This window comes from Phascolarctos cinereus, unplaced genomic scaffold (genome assembly GCF_003287225.1).
Source record: "Phascolarctos cinereus isolate Bilbo 61053 unplaced genomic scaffold, phaCin_HiC Scaffold_2;HRSCAF=192, whole genome shotgun sequence".
NCBI lineage: Eukaryota > Metazoa > Chordata > Mammalia > Diprotodontia > Phascolarctidae > Phascolarctos > Phascolarctos cinereus.
In genome coordinates this window covers 285,499,303-285,516,862 of record NW_027555625.1, presented here as the reverse complement: position 1 = coordinate 285,516,862, position 17,560 = coordinate 285,499,303, and the positions used below count along the sequence as shown (strand labels likewise).

The following is a 17,560-nucleotide window of genomic DNA, read 5'->3' as shown; positions in this document are numbered from 1 at the left end:
CCTTTATAACAGGTCTGATATACAAGATTAACATTAACCTGCTCTTGAGAGGATTATATGTATAAAAACAGTTACCATAAGACCAAGTTCTTCTTGCCTCCATTTAGCATATCTTCATGGACAAAGACACTGGAAACCTAACTGAAATGTAATGGTTAATAAAATGTGATCATCTTAAAAGGGAATAGTCCTACTGATTTATCCAACATGTTTTCAAAAGATACAAAGTTCATAGTAGCTCTTTGGTGATAACATAGATGTTCGAAGTTCACCAAGCATGTTAGAGGCATGTTTCAGAGCATCCATAAGCTTGTTCTTGTCCTGAATAAAAGGGAAACACAAGAAAAGAAGTGATGAGAATGTTTAATTTCTTAATGGCTGTGATTTTGTTACAAAGATTTGCAAGTTTTTAAGCAATATTATTTTTAAAGTAAATACTATTTGGTTCCGGGAGCCAAGATGGCAGAGTAAAAAGGTAGTCGCTCTCACTCTCCCCTATCAACCTCGAAAACCCATAAAATATCACCCCAGAAAAAAACCCTGGAACAACTGAACTAAAAGAAAGATGGGGAACAGCAGTGCAGCAGCCCAGCAAACGGGTCTCCCAGTGCCTCAGCAAAAATAAGGGAGGCAGAACTACAAAGGACCCCAGGCAGATAAACACCCTGCAGCATTCATCTGAAAGGAACTGAAGAAAGCAACCGAGAGTCTTCCTAAAGCCCCAGCCTTGCTGATTCCAACCCAATACCAGGCAAGCTGTCAGAACCCCAGGAAGAGATCCTGAAGCCCAAGTGGTAGAGCAGGCAAACATAAACACCTGGACCTCAAAGTGCCTCAGTGAGGGTGGGGGAAACCAGTGAAAATCAGCTCAGAAAACCACCAGGTGCCTCGGCACTCTACCGCAAAGGAATCTCCCAGTGCATTAGCAGAAATGAGGAAGGCAGCATTGCAAGGGGCCCCAGGCAGATAAACACCCTGCAGCACCCATCCAAAAGGAGCTGAAGAAAGCTAAAGGAAAGGAAAAGCAGGCAACCTAGAATTGCCTGAAAGTTCCAGGGCTTGCTGATTCCAGCCCAACACCAGGTAAGCTGCCAAAACTCTACAGCCTCCAACTGCCAACATAAGAGGCCCCAGCACACAAAGCCAGTGACCAAGACCTAGGCTCCCAACAAGAGAAGCTTGGGTCAGTGCCCTCTGTTCCCCAGCAGGAGAGCTCAATCTCGTTAAAGGCCAGGCAATAAAGAAATACCATAAGTAAAAAGAAACGTACTACAGATTCATATTATGAGAAGAGTGAAGATCAAGACAGAAATTCTGAAGAGGACAACACTGTCAACAAACCCACATCTGCAACATCAAAAGGGAATATGAACTGGTCTGAAGCCCAAAAAGCCTTCTTAGAAGAGCCCAAGAAGGATTTTAAAAGTCAAACGAGAGCGGTAGAAGAGTCCTTAAAAAATACAATTGGCTGGGGCAGCTAGGTGGCGCAGTGGATAGAGCTCTGGCCTTGGAGTCAGGAATATATGAGTTCAAATCCAGTCTCAGACACATGTCACTTACTAGCTGTGTGACCCTGGGCAAGTCACTTGACCCCGATTGCCTCACCAAAAAAAAAAAAAAGGGAAAAAAAAATACAACTGGCCAATTGGAAAAAAAGTACACTGAAGAAAACAAATCCCTAAAAACCACAATTGGCCAATTGAAGAAGTACAAAAACTAACAGAAGAAAACAATCTGTTAAAAACTAGAATTGGACAAATGGAAACTAATGACTCTATGAGACAGAAAGAATCAGTCAAACAGAAACAAAAAAAATGAAAAAACAGATGAAAACGTAAAATACCTCATCGGTAAAACAACTGACCTGGAAAATCGATTCAGGAGAGACAATTTAAAAATTATTGGACTACCTGAAAATCATGATGAAAAAAAGAGCCTAGAAATCATAAAGGAAAACTGCCCTGACGTCCTAGAACCAGAAGGTAAAATAACCACAGAAAGAATACACTGCTTACCACCTGAAAGAGATCCCAAATTGAAAACACCAAGGAATATAATAGCAAAATTCCAAAATTGCCAGATGAAAAAGAAGGTGCTGCAAGCAGCCAGAAAGAAACAATTTAAATATCATGGAACCACAGTAAGGATTACACAGGACCTTGCAGCTTCTACATTAAAAGACCGCAGGGCATGGAACACGATATTCCTTAAGGCAAAGGAGCTTGGATTGTAGCCAAGGATCAACTACCCAGCAAAAATGAGCATCATTTTTCAAAGGGAGGAGATGGATATTCAACGAAATAGGGACTTCCAAACCCTCCTGATAAAAAGACCAGAGCTCAATAAAGTAAATACTATTTGAAAATAATCACTCAGAAATCTTTCTTTTTTTTTGCAAGGCAATGACTTGCCCAGGGTCACACAGCTAGTAAGTATCAAGTGTATGAGGCCAGATTTGAACTCAGGTCTTCCTGAATCCAGGGCTGGTACTCTATCCACTGTACCATCTAGCTACCCCCTCATAAATCTTTTTTAAGTGCTTACTATGTGCTAAGCCCTTGAGATACAAAGAAAGGCAAAAAGACTACGTACATGTATATATACATAAATGAAGTAAATATAGACATATGGAGAGAAATGTGAATTAATGAAGCATTAGCATCTCTGGGTCAGGAAAATCTCAATTAATTCATATTTTTTGCCTATAACTAAGAGAGTTGGCAAATGGATAATTTTGAATCAAATACATAAGAATGATCCTATCATAAATTAAGAAAATTTCAAACAAGCATTTATGGCACAACTAAAATCTGCAAAGTATAATGTTATTTCCTCTTTCTGAGGGGCAAGAGAGTTCCCTTCAAAACTGTCTGAATTACTTTTTAGATGGATACAGAAAACTAGAAACAGGGTGAATACCAAATGATTGTGGGAATAGCGTATGTGCGTAAATGTAATGGAATAATGCTCTAAAACACAAAAAATATGAGAAATTCAGTGAAACAGAGTAATACTTGTGTGAACTAATATAAAGCAAATATAGTAGATTTCAAACAACTTCATTAATGTAAATAAAAATGACACAAAAGGGCAGCTGAACTCAGACTTTATACAAAAAACAAAACTGATTCCAGAAGACAAATGATAAGAAACACTCCGTCCTCTCTAAAGAGAGGGCAAAAGAAGGAAAAGAGTGAGGATATTAAAATTAAGGAGATTACAATTAAATATGGCATATACAGACAAATGCAGTCATAGTATTGTTTGGTTTGATTTTGTTATTTTTCTTTACTACAAGGGAAGATGGGAGGAGGATATATCGGGAAATGATTTACAAAAGAAAACAAAAACATCAATAAAACTTTAAAATAAAAATATGAATAAAAAAGTGAACCACTATTTTTATTTTTCAATTATATTCACCTGTTGCCTCTACTTCCTCACTACTCATTCTCCAACCCCTAGTAATTTGGCTTCTGTCTCACAATTCAAATGAAAACAGCTTTTTCCAAAGTCACTAATGACCTCCTTGCCATTAAGTTGAATGGTCTTCCTCATTCTCTGCACCACTTGTTACTAATGATCATACTCCTCCATCTTTATGTCCTCTTCTCTCCTTGCTTCTAATATACTCTCATGGTTCTTTTCCTTTCTCTGACTACATATTCTGCCTCCATTGCTGGCACATGTTCCCCCGGACCTTTAAAAAAGGGTGTTTTCCAATGCTGGATTCTTGTTCTCCTTTGTCCTGCTCTATTCTTTCTCTCCAAGGCCTTGATTTACTCGATCATTAATAGCAAGTATTTATATAACACTTGCAAAGCACTCTTCTTGTTATCTCATTTAATCCTTACAACACTGTGAAGTAAGCACTATTATTATCCTCAATTTACAGATGAGGAAACTGAGGCTGAGAGAGAGTAAATGACTTGCGCAGGGTTACATAGCTAATAAATGGCTTGAGGCAGAATTTGATTTCAAGTCTTTCTGAGTCCAAGTCCTGTGCTTTTACTCACTGTGCCATCTAGATACCCAATATCTTCATTCCCATGTCTTCAATTATCCAAGTCTTTATTTCCATCCCCAACATATTATCAATGCACCAGTTCTATATTTCCAACTGCCTGATGAATATCTCTGCCTAGATGTCCCACTGGCATCTTAAGACTCACCCTGTCCAAAACTAAATTCATCTTTCCCTCAAAAAACAACAACAACAACAACAACAAAACAAAACAAAAAAAAACCCCTGTACCTCCTTTTACCTTTGCTACTTCTCTTGATGAAGTTACCACTCCACCACTGACTCAGGCTCATAATCTCAGAGTCATCTTTGATTCTTCCCTTTCTCTCACTCACCAATTATCTCATCTGTTGTCATCAAGTCCTGTTGTATCTACTTCTATCATATTTCTTATATCTGGCTCTTCCTCTCCACTCCCTCTGTAACTACCCATTCTACCTTGGGCCCTCATCTTTTCTTACCATGACTAATTTTATTAGCCTCCAAATTGGTCTTTCTGCCTCCATCTTATCTGTCTTAGCCATCCATTTACACTGGTATCTAAAATCCAACTCACATACAAGTCAAGATATCACTCACCCTTGTGAAGTCATCGGTCCTCTCTTCAAGAACGAAGGACAAGCAACAACACGCCACTCAGATCATGTCACTCTTACGTTCAAATATCTTCAGTGATTCCCTACTGTCTACTAAATAAAGTATAAATGCCTGACTTATACTGGAACAATTCAAACCTACCGAATAGATTTATCTCTACTACTCCACCTTCTCATGTTCTCTGTTCCACTCAAACTGGACTATGCTCTAACTCAGGTTTTTGTCCTGCCTTCTCTCATCTCTATGCCTCTGCACATACTGTCAGCCATCTCTCCTCACATCACATTTCTCATGCACACAGCTGAGACCTCTCATTTGTAGTTATCACGCCCTCTCTTATCTCCCAACTATTTGTATACGTGTACGTATCTTTTATGTGAATACATATGCACACATATATGTGTGTATACCTACATACACACACGTGTTCTCACATTCCCCTTCCATCTCACCCCTACTAGACGCTAAGCTTCCTAGAAGCAGTCTTTATCATATTTGTCTTTTTACAGCAAGTAGCTACAGATATAGTACATAATCAATATTTATTGAATGGAATTTTTCGAGTCTTATAGTCCAGTCAATTAAAAAGCACAACCCTGACAATTTTGGCAAATTCTAGTAGGGGACGGGAAACCAAGGTGTATGTATGTTCTTTAAGCCATCCCAACCCCCAATTTTTAAATACAGAATTAAGTTTTTTTTAATGCAAAGCTATTTACACTGTCGTCAAGTCAATGAACATTTTATTAAGCACCTACTATGTGCCAGGCACTTCCTTAAGTGCTCAAAGAAAGCCACCCGCCCCAAAAAAAACTCTTGCTCTCAAGGACCTAGTTCACAGTCTAATGAGAGAGACAACTAGGGGCAGCTAGGTGGCACAGTGGATAGAGCACCGGCCCTGAAGTCAGGTGGACCTGAGTTCAAATCCAGCCTCAGACCAAACACTTAACACTTACTAGCTGTGTGGCCCTGGGCAAGTCACTTAACCCCAATGGCCTAAAAAAAAAAAGAGAGAGAGAGAGAGAGAGACAACATCATAAACAGCATGTACAAACAAGATATATGCAGGATAAATGGGAGATAATCAATAAAGGAAACGTATTAGCATTAAAGTGGATCAGGAGAGGCTTCTGATATAAGGTGGGATTTTAGCTCAGACTTAAAGGAATCCAGGAGGTAAAGATGAAGAGGGAGATAATTCCAAGCATGGAGAAGAGACAGTGAAATTACAGAGCTAGGAGATGGAGAAGAAAGGAATAGCAAGGAAGTCAGGGTCAGTGGATTATGAAGTACATGGAGGGGAGCGAGGTATAGTAAGAATGGAAGGAAGGGGCCAGGTTATGAAAGACTTTCAAAACCAGAGGATACTATATTTTATCTCAGAGGTAACAGAAACCCACTGAAGTGTATTGGGGGGCAAGAGGAGTGATCTTAGGAAGATCAATCTGACAGCTAAGTGAAGGATGGACTAAAGGCGGGGAGAGATGAGGCAGGGAGACTAAGCAGAAAATTATTACTATAGTCCAGGTGTAAGGTGATAAGGACCTGCACAACAAGACTTGACAACAGATTGAATATGGAAGATGAGAAAAGTAAGGAACTGAGGATGACACCTAAGTTGCAAGCCTGGGAGACTGGGAAGATGGTGGTGCCCTCAACAATAATAGGAAGGTTAGGAAGAAGGGAGAGCTTGAGAGGAAAAACAATGAGTTCAGTTTAGACATGTTGATTTTAAGATGTGGAACATTCAATTCAAGATGTCTAACAGGCAAGTGGAGATGTAATTCAGGAAAGGTTTGGGCTAAATAAGTAGATGTAAGAATCATCAGCCTAAAAATAACTGAATCCATTGGAGTTGATGAGATCACCAAGCAAAACAGTATAGTGAAAGAAGAGAAGACACAAGACAGAACCCAAAGACATCTATGATAAATAGACACAATCTGGATGAAGATCCAGCAAAGAAGACTGAAAAGGAGCAGTCACACAAGTATAAGGAGGACCAGAAGAATAGTGTCACAAAAACCCAGAGAGAAGCGAGAATCAAGGAGAAGAGAGTGATCAACACTATCAAAGCCTGCAGAGAGACCAAGAGAGATAAGGATTAAGAAAAGTCATTAGATTTGGTGATTAAAAGATCATTAGTAACTTTGAAGGGACCAGCTTTAGTATAAAAGCAATCTAAGATGAAAATTGTAAGCCTCCTTAGTTCAATATAAACATAAAATGAATTAAATTAGCAGCATTATGGGGTCATATGACCAACAAGATGGAGGACTAGACATTCTCTGATCATCACTTCTCAAACCTTTCCAAAATAGAAATTATTTTCAAACACCAAAGAAAAAGTAATTTCAGCTCTTTCCATGATATAAAAGACCAAGAATTCAAAGAAGGTAAAAACTTCATTAACTAACATCTAACTTGAGATTACTCAGCACCCCTCTCCCACCACTCACCATGCTCCAAAAAACAAGGATGCACAAGCAATCTGATGCCTTGACTGTGCCAAACAGATCCAAACTCCAAAATGAAAAAATCTGCTGAGGCCACAGCAGCCAGCACCATGGCTGCTAAAAAGTGCTCTAGAGGAGAGCAAAGGAACAGAGGGAACAGAACATGTGGCAGGACATCATGTATATGAGGGCTGTGTGGCATTCCACTGAGCTTGAAAGAGCCTAGAATCCTGCTAGAACCAGTTCTGTCATCCCCGCCCAGTCACCTAAGGCAAAGAAGTGGTGAAACATAAATTACCTAGCAGAGGAAGAGGCTCACATGTTTGGAAAACCAACTCCCAGAGAAACCCCCCATCATAAGGGAGGAAGTCAGAAAGTGAGCAACAGGGGAAAATAAGGAGAAAAAAGACAAGTTACCACAGACCTCAGGAGGAAAAAACTCAAAGACCTTGAACATAAGCAGATAAACAGCACAGGGAAAAGATAAACAGCAGAAGGAAAAATGGTTTCCAAATCTAGTAAACGGGAGGCATCTATAAATAAATACTATAAAACAAAGGAAAACTATTTAACACCTAATGAAACAGAGGACTCTGAATTTTGGGGAGAGCGTGGAACCACAACACACTGTTCCTAAGTAGTTTTAAAAAGAGATAAGAAATGTGAGAGCAGAATTTTTGACCTGAAAAGCAGAAACAATAGTCAGAATAGAACTAGAATCCATGGTGGCAAGTCTCATCAAAGAAACAAAGGAAAGGATAACTGAACGGGAATGTAAATACACGGAAATTAAAGACAATCTGGAAGAAAAGAAGCAAAAAGCAGTAACATTAAAAGAAAGCATTCTCTCTATGCAAACAAAACATATTGAGACAGAATGTGTAGAGACAACAGAAGAACACAAGTCAAAAAATCTAAACACCATAATGGAAGAAATATACAGAGAAAAAAAAACCTAAGAGCCAATCAAAGGAACACAAAGGTCTCCAGGAAAAAGCTCAAGGCTGCAAATTCCAAGACACTTAAGTGGTAAAATTTAGCAATTCTACTAAGAAACAAGAAGAAAAATAACAAATTCTGCAAGCAACCAGGAAAAGATCTGCATAAATAAAGGAAAGGAATTTCCAATCATTTAATCTGCACTCACCAGAAAATGCATGTGGGAATGGAATAAAACAATGGAGCTCAAGATGCAGCACACTATGATCTCCCCTCCAAATCATAAATTAACCATAAATGAAAAAAAGATGAACATTCAAAAATAAAAGGGAATTCAAAGCATTCTTAGAAAGAAAACCAGACCTAAAGAAATTATTTGTTTCTCAAACACCCCAAAAGACAGAAATATATGAAAAGTAAATGAACATAGCAACAAAGGATGACAACAACAAAATAATAACAGATAAACCATTAAAAGATTTCTTCCTGAACATGTACAAGGAGACAAGGGTAAAAGCATGAAGTCAAATGTAAGTGATGGTAGAGAAACACGCTTGAAATATAACAGACTAAACCTCTCAACACCCACAAATGAATCAATGTTGTTTATTTTGGGGGGAAGGGTTGGGTTTTTTTGGTGGGATTAAATTACAAAATGGGAGTGTTGATAAAAAGGATGAGGGAAGAAAGAAGATAAGGAGAAATGTGAGGTACCCTAATCAAGTTAATAGCTACCAATAAAGGGAAAATAACTCCTGCTGTCTTTCAAGAAGAGAGCCTATGGGAAGAAAGGTGAGAAGGAAAAGGGAGGGATTAAAAAAGGGGGAAAGAAAGGGGAAAACCTTGTGTCAATAATGGGAAAGGGTACCAACGATGAATGCTCTCTTGGGTCAAGAGATTTTCTACAAAGGGAGATGGAAACCTTACAACGGACATTATCTACAAGGATTTTGTGCTTAAGAGAAGGGGAATCAGAGCTTCTGGCCAATGATACCCAGAAGAGTGGGAGGGCATGGACCCAGGAAAAAGATTTTGAGGAAAATGCAGGGGAAAATGACCAAGCGAAAAGTAAAGGTCTAAAAGGGAGGCACAATAAAAAAAAAAAGTTTAGCAACTGTTTAGCAAGAAGAATGCAAAACAAATACCTCGAAAATTTTAAATCCATGAGGAATACAGAGAACAAAGAAGGATTAATTATTACTTAAAACCAAAGAATAAAACTCTAGACTAGACAGAAAGAGAAGATAAATAATGAAGAGAGTGAAGGAAAGAAATCTTTTCTAAAATTAGCAACATTACATAGGAAATACTAGAAACAAGATTTTTCTGCTGAAGCAAAAGACAGAGGGAAACACCAACTGTCTTTGACACTTCGGCCTATAATGGACACATGACACCTCACTGCTGTGGGCATTCCTTCCATTGTGCAGATCACAACCCATACATCCTTTCTTATCCTGTGTGATTCTTGTCTATATTCTCCCACAGATACTCCAGAAAGGATCTACTCAAAATACTGAAAGCCTTCCTGTAGGTCGCCTTACATTCATTGGCCATCCCTCTGTTATATCTCACTCTGGGTATGATTTGCACTTCTTTTCTAATCATACATTTCTCGGATAATCTCCTTTATGTCATTTAGGATCACAGACCTAAGAGCTGGAAGGGGCCCTCAAAAAGCAGGCTAGTCCAATCTTTTCATTTTACAGATGAGGAAATGAAGACCAGGAAGGTTGTGACTCGCCCAACGTTGCTCAGGCAGTAACTGCTGAAGCTAGAATGTGACCCCATGTCCTCTGACTCCACAGTCAGTATTCTACTACATCAACACTTCCTGCATTTAATACTTTAACACCATGAAAACAACAAAAAAAAATGAATTAGCCCCAACATCGGGGGGGAGAGATTTGTAAAAAAGTAAATGTTTACTTTTCAGTCATTAAGAACCTGAAGTCAAATGACTCTATAGCTTCTAGAGTAATTATCTTTTCTGGTCAACTATTTAGCCATGAAAATGAAAATGTTGGTATAAACATGCCATATAAAACCTACATGACTTTGTCAATTCAGGTAAACTTCCTGGGCTTAGCTTTCCTTATCTACAAAATGAGGATTAGATCACCTAAGGTTCCTTCTTGTTCTAAATCTATGATCTCTTTCCCAAGCAGTTTCCTCAATAAAGATGACTAAACATAACTGAGGGAAGAATAAAAATGCTCTTTGAATGTATTCAACAACAAAAACCATATTGCACAATTCATAAACAGCTAAAATACGTAATAACGGAAAAGACAGATTGGTATCCAAAATTTAAAATAGGATGCATGTTTTTTTCAAAGACAAATACAATGTGAAGAATCACACCCTCCTAAAAAAGATATAAATGTTACGTATATCACATAACCTTTTCTCTACACTTATCTGCCTATCTTACACTATATCCATTTGCCTGTATCACCAATGACCGTTTGAAGTTGTAAGCTTCACTGTCAGTGGCAGTGCCTATTTAAATAGTTCTACATAGTGCTTTTCAAAGTGAACATTTAAAATGCAAACTTTCTTTGTCTCCTGCCTTTTGGCAAAGAGGTGATGAATTAGAGGTATGAAATGCAATAGATATTTTTTTTCCAGACTGGCCAATGTGCTAATTTGTTTTGCTTGACTATTCTTATTAATCACATGGGGATAAAGGCATGACTTGGCAATAAAGGTGCAAAAGAAATAAAAGACTATCAATAACATATCTTAAAAACTCATGGCAATGTTGTTATTGCCTTGTTAGTGAACATACACTTATAAAAACTGTAAGGCTTCATGGATTAAAATACAATCCTAAACTCATAATAACAAAATTTTATTTAAAAAAGATTTTTAATGACAAAGATAAGATTCCTTTGAAACAATAATGTGACCAGCATTACATCTGACATGAGTGAGTTACAGAGTCTCTCCAACATCATTCTTACCAGGCATCGTTTCATCTGGAATGACTGAACCTTCACAGCCTGAATAGCTTCATCTAGGAGCTTTTCCTGCTCATCCTGTGGTGACTGCTGTGTTGTAGGCTGAAAAAAGGAAAACATTTGAACATTTTACCACCACTCTTTCCCTGCCAAATATATATCACTATACTTTTAGCCACAGCACCTTATCTAGGTTCCTCTAAGGCCCATTATACCTTCCAGAACCAATCACCTCTGCTTTTTTGCTTACAAACCCCTGAACAGAAAGCTATCTCCATATTCACATAGTAGGCTAACAACCTAAGGTTGCTAAGGAACAGCAGTCACATCTACAATCAATGCTTCTGAAGCTGACTCCACATCTCTGCAGCAGACTGCTCTCAAAGAAGTATGCTTGCATTCTGCCAACACATTATGAATCACCATGGGCACAGCCACTCTACCAATACAGTTCCTTCCTCGGGTATTGTCCAGGATCAATTGCAGACAGCATCATTTCCTCCTATCACAGGGTCTTTTTTTCATCCTAGTTTATTCTGTCTTGAGAATCATGGATCTAGCAACTAAATTATGGAAGTACTGTCCCTTTCCTTAAGCAATATATAAGAAAGGAAGAGAAAGGGGGCAGCTAGATGATACAATGGATAGAGCTCCCACACTGGAATCAGGAGGACCTGAGTTCAAATCCATCTGGCCTCAGACACTTGACACTTACTAGCTGTGTGACTCTGGGCAAGTCACTTAACCCCACTGCCTCACCAAAAAGAAAAGGGGGGTGAGAAACATTAGGTAAACAAGATTTTAAAATATTATATAATATGGTTCCACTGATCCCATGATACCTCTAATATCAAATAAAGTTGACAATCTTAAAACTGTAATTACTTTTAATTACTATGGAATGCTATAGACAGAAATATAAATGAAAAGAATATTGGATTTTGGTCCAGGTCCTTGACTCTATCACTTAAAAGTTGCATAACTATAAGCAAGTCAGTTTCTCTGACCCTCAATTTCCTCTGCTCACACTACTTATCACCAGAATTGTTGTGAGCAAATCACTTAGTAAGCATCAAGGTGCTATAGAAATCAAAACATTGTATTTTCTAAAGTATTTAAGACTGCATAATAAAGAATTATAATACTGCAAAATTAACTATAAGGCAGATATTTCTGTTTATTCAGTAATGTGATATGGTATAAAGGACCCTGAATTTGGAGTTAAAGGTCTTTTGTTACAATCTCAGCTCTGCTACTTAACTGGATTATCCTAGGCAAGTTACCACTTCCCAACCTCTGTTTCCTCATCTGTAAAATTAGAGGGTTAGACTAAATAAGGATGCTATTATTAATGTCAGAATACCCCATTGGTGAAAGTAATCTTTGATTTACAACGACCTAGTCTTTACGGTCAAAAATTACATAGTGTTATGAATAACAGCCTGTGTCTCCAAGTATACTTGTACAAAATGCTAAAGCTTTAAAATGCTAAAATTTTAAAATAATTTTAAATAAAAGCTTTAAGATAAATTTTCCAGTGGTATAAAACAGCAGTGCTTTTTACAATCAAGAGAGAACAAGAGCTCATGAATGCACATAAAATGTATTAGCTAAGACTACCAAAATCAATCAATTTTGAGGCCACATTGAAGGAAATAGGCAATCTAAAATCCAATTTAGCATCAGATTCTGGTTTTCTCAAGAATGTCATATTTATCAAAGTGGCCTAAAGAATACCCATGGGCAGTAAAATGCTATTATCATTTTAAAAGTTTTTCCAAGTGGTTTTCCTAAGTCTTATGCCAGTTCATCATTTTTCCTTAAGAAAAAAAAAATATTAGCAAGTTAGCTAGCCAATTTAAAATTGAGTCTGGAAGTTGTCCACAATTGTGATTTTTAAAACAAAACAACAGTAAAGCTTCCAAACAACTACTGTTAGGAACAACTACTGTAGAATGGATTGTCACAGGAGGTAGTGGTTTGCATCTCCCAGGAGGTCATACAAAGGCAATGTTTACTTGTCAGGTGTGTGGATTAGATGGACCAGAGATGACTTGTAAGGTTCCTTCCAATTCTGATCAGATGAAGGGAGAAAGTTTCTCTCACACTAATGTAGGAGGCAGAGCAGAAAGAATGTAGCATAATAATGCTAGGTAGGACCAGAAATTCAACTCCATTTCATTTTCAGACACTCTCTAGTAAATAACTTATTTGTTACCCTAAGACACTTGTATACACAAAATCAAAGAAAGCAAAATGTCTTTACACTTAACTTAAAGAGGCCATAATGCTATTAGAGTCCTAATACTATGTAAAGATAGCTTTAAGGGAAAAGGATAATAGTAGTTTTAAAGCTTTCGATGTTATAAGATTATTTACACTTACCACATAAACAAGACATATTACCTTAACTGTAGGTAACTGAGATGATGACAAAGGAACAGACTTGTAGGCATTTTACTATATTTCATTTTAGTGGCATTCTGTTTTTTACCCACTTGACTTTTACTGAATGGACAGATTACTAGGTCAATTTCCTCAATAACCACGGACTTTACTGAGGAAGCTCTGTATAGTAGGGTTCAATATAATAAGCACAATGCCATTCGCAAACAAAAGCATCTGGAGGACCTCAATCATCTATACAGAATCCTTATTCCATTCGATGTGAGGCAAAACACCCTCCACAACCCTGTCAAACACCTTCAGCTAGCATATTTCCCTGTTTTATGTCTCACTTGGTGCTCAGAGGATCTGTGGCCACATATACGTGTTAAGAAATTTAGTATAGTTTTAACACATGTATTACAACTTGCTGGAGAGTAACCTCGAAGGATGTCTTTTGCTCCTCCCTACAAGTCAATTGTGTTTAAAAAAGAAACAACAGTAGGATTTTCTATTCTCTACACCACTCAAATCTATTATAACAAGTAGTACAGAATATGGATTACTAGTTATTAAAGTTATCAAACAGAAAATGTTATAATGTGAACTTCTGCTATAGCTGAAATTCTGTCGTAACAAAAAACAGGTCATCTTTTTTAAGGCTTTTAAAAATCTCTTTTGCAGCCAACCACCTAGGACAAAAAAACAAATAAAACTTCTCAGTAAAACAACAACAAATTAGAATCAAAGGAAATTTAACATGGATCATATTTACAAAGATTATAAACCTTGTGCCCTTTTCCCAATACAAAACCAATTAAGCATTTTTTTCCAATGTTCCTCAGATGCTGCTCTCTAACCAAAGCTCTCCCTGCAATATTAATATCTAATTAATTTGAAAAGGTATATATAGAATAAGGTACAAAACAAAGGCTTCAGTAAATAACAGAGGATCACCAATGACACGGAAAAATCATGCCACTGATATTAAAGGGAGAAAAAAACATTAAAAAGCAGCCATACAGAACTGACAATCCAAGAAAAAGTTTCTTGTACCCTGCCCCACAAATAAGCTTCTAATTTCTTCAGTATCTCTTAGTTATCACTCCTCCAGCATATCCTTAGCCTTTCTGTTTATAAGTTTCTCTAGATACTTCTTAGGTACTTATCACTCTAAATATCTACAAATTTAATTTAATAAAACTGTTGCATGCTACTTGACGAAACAAACTGATTCCTTCTAACAGACCTACTAAGAACAGCAGTACAACAGAGTTAGTGCTGGGCTTACTTAAGTCCCAGGGAGATATCTAAGCCATACAGAGTCATCTAAGTTATAACGAAGGCAATTTGCAATGATGGATTAAGTTCTCACAACAAAAGTTTCTAATTCTGACAAAATCAGTTTTTCCATATTTGTAAATTTTAGATATAAAGAATAGGTTTCTCTGCAATATTCTGTAATAGTTATGTTATAATACAATTTTAATTGATATCATAGATGCACTTCCTAACATAACTTAGTTCCCAAGAAAATGGGTTCAATATTGAGAAAATAAAATCACAATAATGTTTATCCTGAAAAGAATCTTAGAAAACATCTACTCTAACTTCATTTTACAAATGAGAAAGCTGAGAAGCAAAAAAATGGAGGGATTTCTCCAAGGTCACAGAGCTGGTTAGTAGCAGGGCCAGTGAGGCTGCTCCAGAACCCAGGCTTCCTGACTCCCAGTTCAATGATCTTTCCTCTATGCCACACTGCCCGTCTGCCAGAAGTCACGTCAATAAAAGTCTATCAGAAATTGAAAAACACCAGTAAAGTCTCATATCAGTCACTTACTTTAGGTCAGCATCACACTAAGCCCTAGGGATACAAAGAAAGGCAAAAAAAAAAAAAGGTCTCTGCCCTCAAGGAATTTACATTCTAAAGGAGTAAACAACATGCAAACAACAAAGTACATAAAAGATATATAAAGAACAGATGGAAGCTATCTCTTGAGAGTAGGAATGGTGAAGCGGAGGAACACACCAATACTTTAATCAATTTAGTCAAAATGAATGTACATTACAATCCATTATGGGCAGCTAGGTGTTGCTGTGCACAGAACACTGGGCCTGGAATCAGGAACACATCTTTAGGAGTTGAAATCTGGCCTCAGATATTTACTAGTTTTGTGACCCTGGGCAAGTCACTTCACCCTGTTTGCCTCAGTTCCTCATCTATCAAATGAGCTGGAGAAAGAAATGGCAACCACTCTAGTATCTCTGCCAAGAAAACCCCAAAATGGGGTCATAGAGAGCTGGACACTGATAAGATGTCAAGAATCCCCCTAAGGTAGATAATTAGGTCATTTTTGAATGTAATCAAAAGACAAGTCAAGGGGCAGCTAGGTGGAGCAATGGATAGAGCACCAGCCCTAGAGTCAGGAGGACCTCAGTTCAAATAGGCCTCAGACACATAACACTTACTAGCTGTGTGACCCTGGGCAAGTCACTTAACCCCAATGCCTCGCCAAAAAAAAAGACAAGTCAAGCTCCAAGAAGACTGGGAAGTGCCTTATAATAACCAATAAAGATGGATTGCTTTTAAGTTAAAGTTTACTTATCACCAGTTCCACCATGATTTGCTACTGTAACTAAAGTTGGCTAAGTGGAAGAAGTTGATTTTGGATCACAAACAATAATAAAACATTTTTTAAGCAGTTATTTGTGTTCATAAGCACTGTGCTAGGCATTACAGAGGTACAAAGTCCCACCCTATTCATAGGGATAATCTAAAAGAAAGCTAGGACACCAAAACATGAGCATCCATTAAAGAACTCCAAAACAGTGCTATCAAACCTCTTGAAGAAAGTGATATCTAAGCTCCACTGTAAAGGATAGGTAAAATTCAACAGGTAAAAAGACTGTGAGAGCATTCCAGACATGACAAACAGGTTGAGCAAAGCAATAGTGTTCTGAGAATATCGAGCTCGTTGCAGGACAAAGAGAAGCAGTTTGGAGGTGGGGATCAGGGGTAGAAGGAGTGCATGAAAGGGAACTGGAAATAAGGTTGGAAACCCTGCCTCTGGGTTACAAAAAGAGTCTTGAATGCCTGGCAGAGTAATCTGAGCCCAATTCAGAAAGTAATAAGGAGTCACAAGCAACTAAAAGGTGTGCATTTTATTTTACTTAGATGTGGGGTGGGGAGAGTTAGAGAATGGTTGGTCTAGGTAAAATAAGGAAACAAGAGGACCTCTTTTTCGGCTCCATCAATGAAGTGGAAGTGTCACAGCCACGGCAGGGGTACACAGGGGCCCGTGGCTCATTTACATAGGGCCACCACCGATTTTCGCCGAGGGACGGGCTCTCGGTTGACATTAGGACAGGTGTGACAGATGAACGTGGTGGGACCGGCCCAAGACAGCGCACGGAGCCTTTTATTCATCCCCGACTCGCAGAAAGCAAAGTCAGGACGGCCGGGATTGTGCAGGGCACAAAGGGCGGACGAGGGCTGGAGCCCGAGAAAGGGACGGCCCCGGGCCCAGCGTGTTCGTCTGCGGCCCCGGCGCTTCCCTTCGGCCGCAGGACCACGAACGCTCCGCGGCCCTCGCCCGCCGTGGGGTAGTCGACTCCTCCCGACCGCGGGCGGCTGCAGCGGCTTGAGGACAGACGCGGCCCCCAGCCTCGCGGCCGTCCGTCGCTCCTGCCCCCTCGATGCCGCAGTCTCACGCGAAGCAGGCGGCTACCCACCCGAGGAGGGGCCGCGGCGACCCTGGACCCCACGCCCCCTCCCTCCCGGGAAGCGGCCCCGCCTGCGGCCTTCGCTTGGCCGCCCCCAGCCCCAGGCCGACCCAGCCCTAGCGGTATCAGCACACCCCATCAACGTCCCGTCGGGTCCCCAGAGGCCGGACACGGCCGGACTACAGGCGAGGAAGGAAAGGAAGAAAGCACTGGTTCTAGGGGTCCCCGCTACCCCCCTCAACACTCACCATGGCGACTGCCCAGAGCCTGCGGCAAGCAGCACCAGCGCCGCGTCGAGCCCCGCGCAGTCATGTGACTCTGCGGCCCCACGAGGCCCCGCCTTTCAACTTCCCCGCGCTCCACCCCTCCACACCCTCAGGCCGCCCCTCCATTGGCCCACGCCCAGGAACTGGGGTCGCGTTCGCCCATTGGTCTTCGTCTCCCAAAGAACGCGCTAAAGGACGAGAACAGAA

General features: G+C 39.4%; 1 protein-coding gene across 1 annotated transcript in view; it reads right to left on the bottom strand.

Annotated features, from left to right (window-relative positions):
- Nucleotides 1–17,429, bottom strand: part of VPS35 (VPS35 retromer complex component) — a 40,594-nt gene extending 23,165 nt beyond the window's left edge. Inside the window, 3 exon segments of the mRNA XM_020985088.1 lie at nt 225–321; nt 10,983–11,081; nt 17,336–17,429. Coding sequence (XP_020840747.1) covers nt 225–321; nt 10,983–11,081; nt 17,336–17,338 — 199 coding nt within the window. The 5' untranslated portion in view covers nt 17,339–17,429.
- Nucleotides 17,430–17,560: the final 131 nt, after the last annotated feature.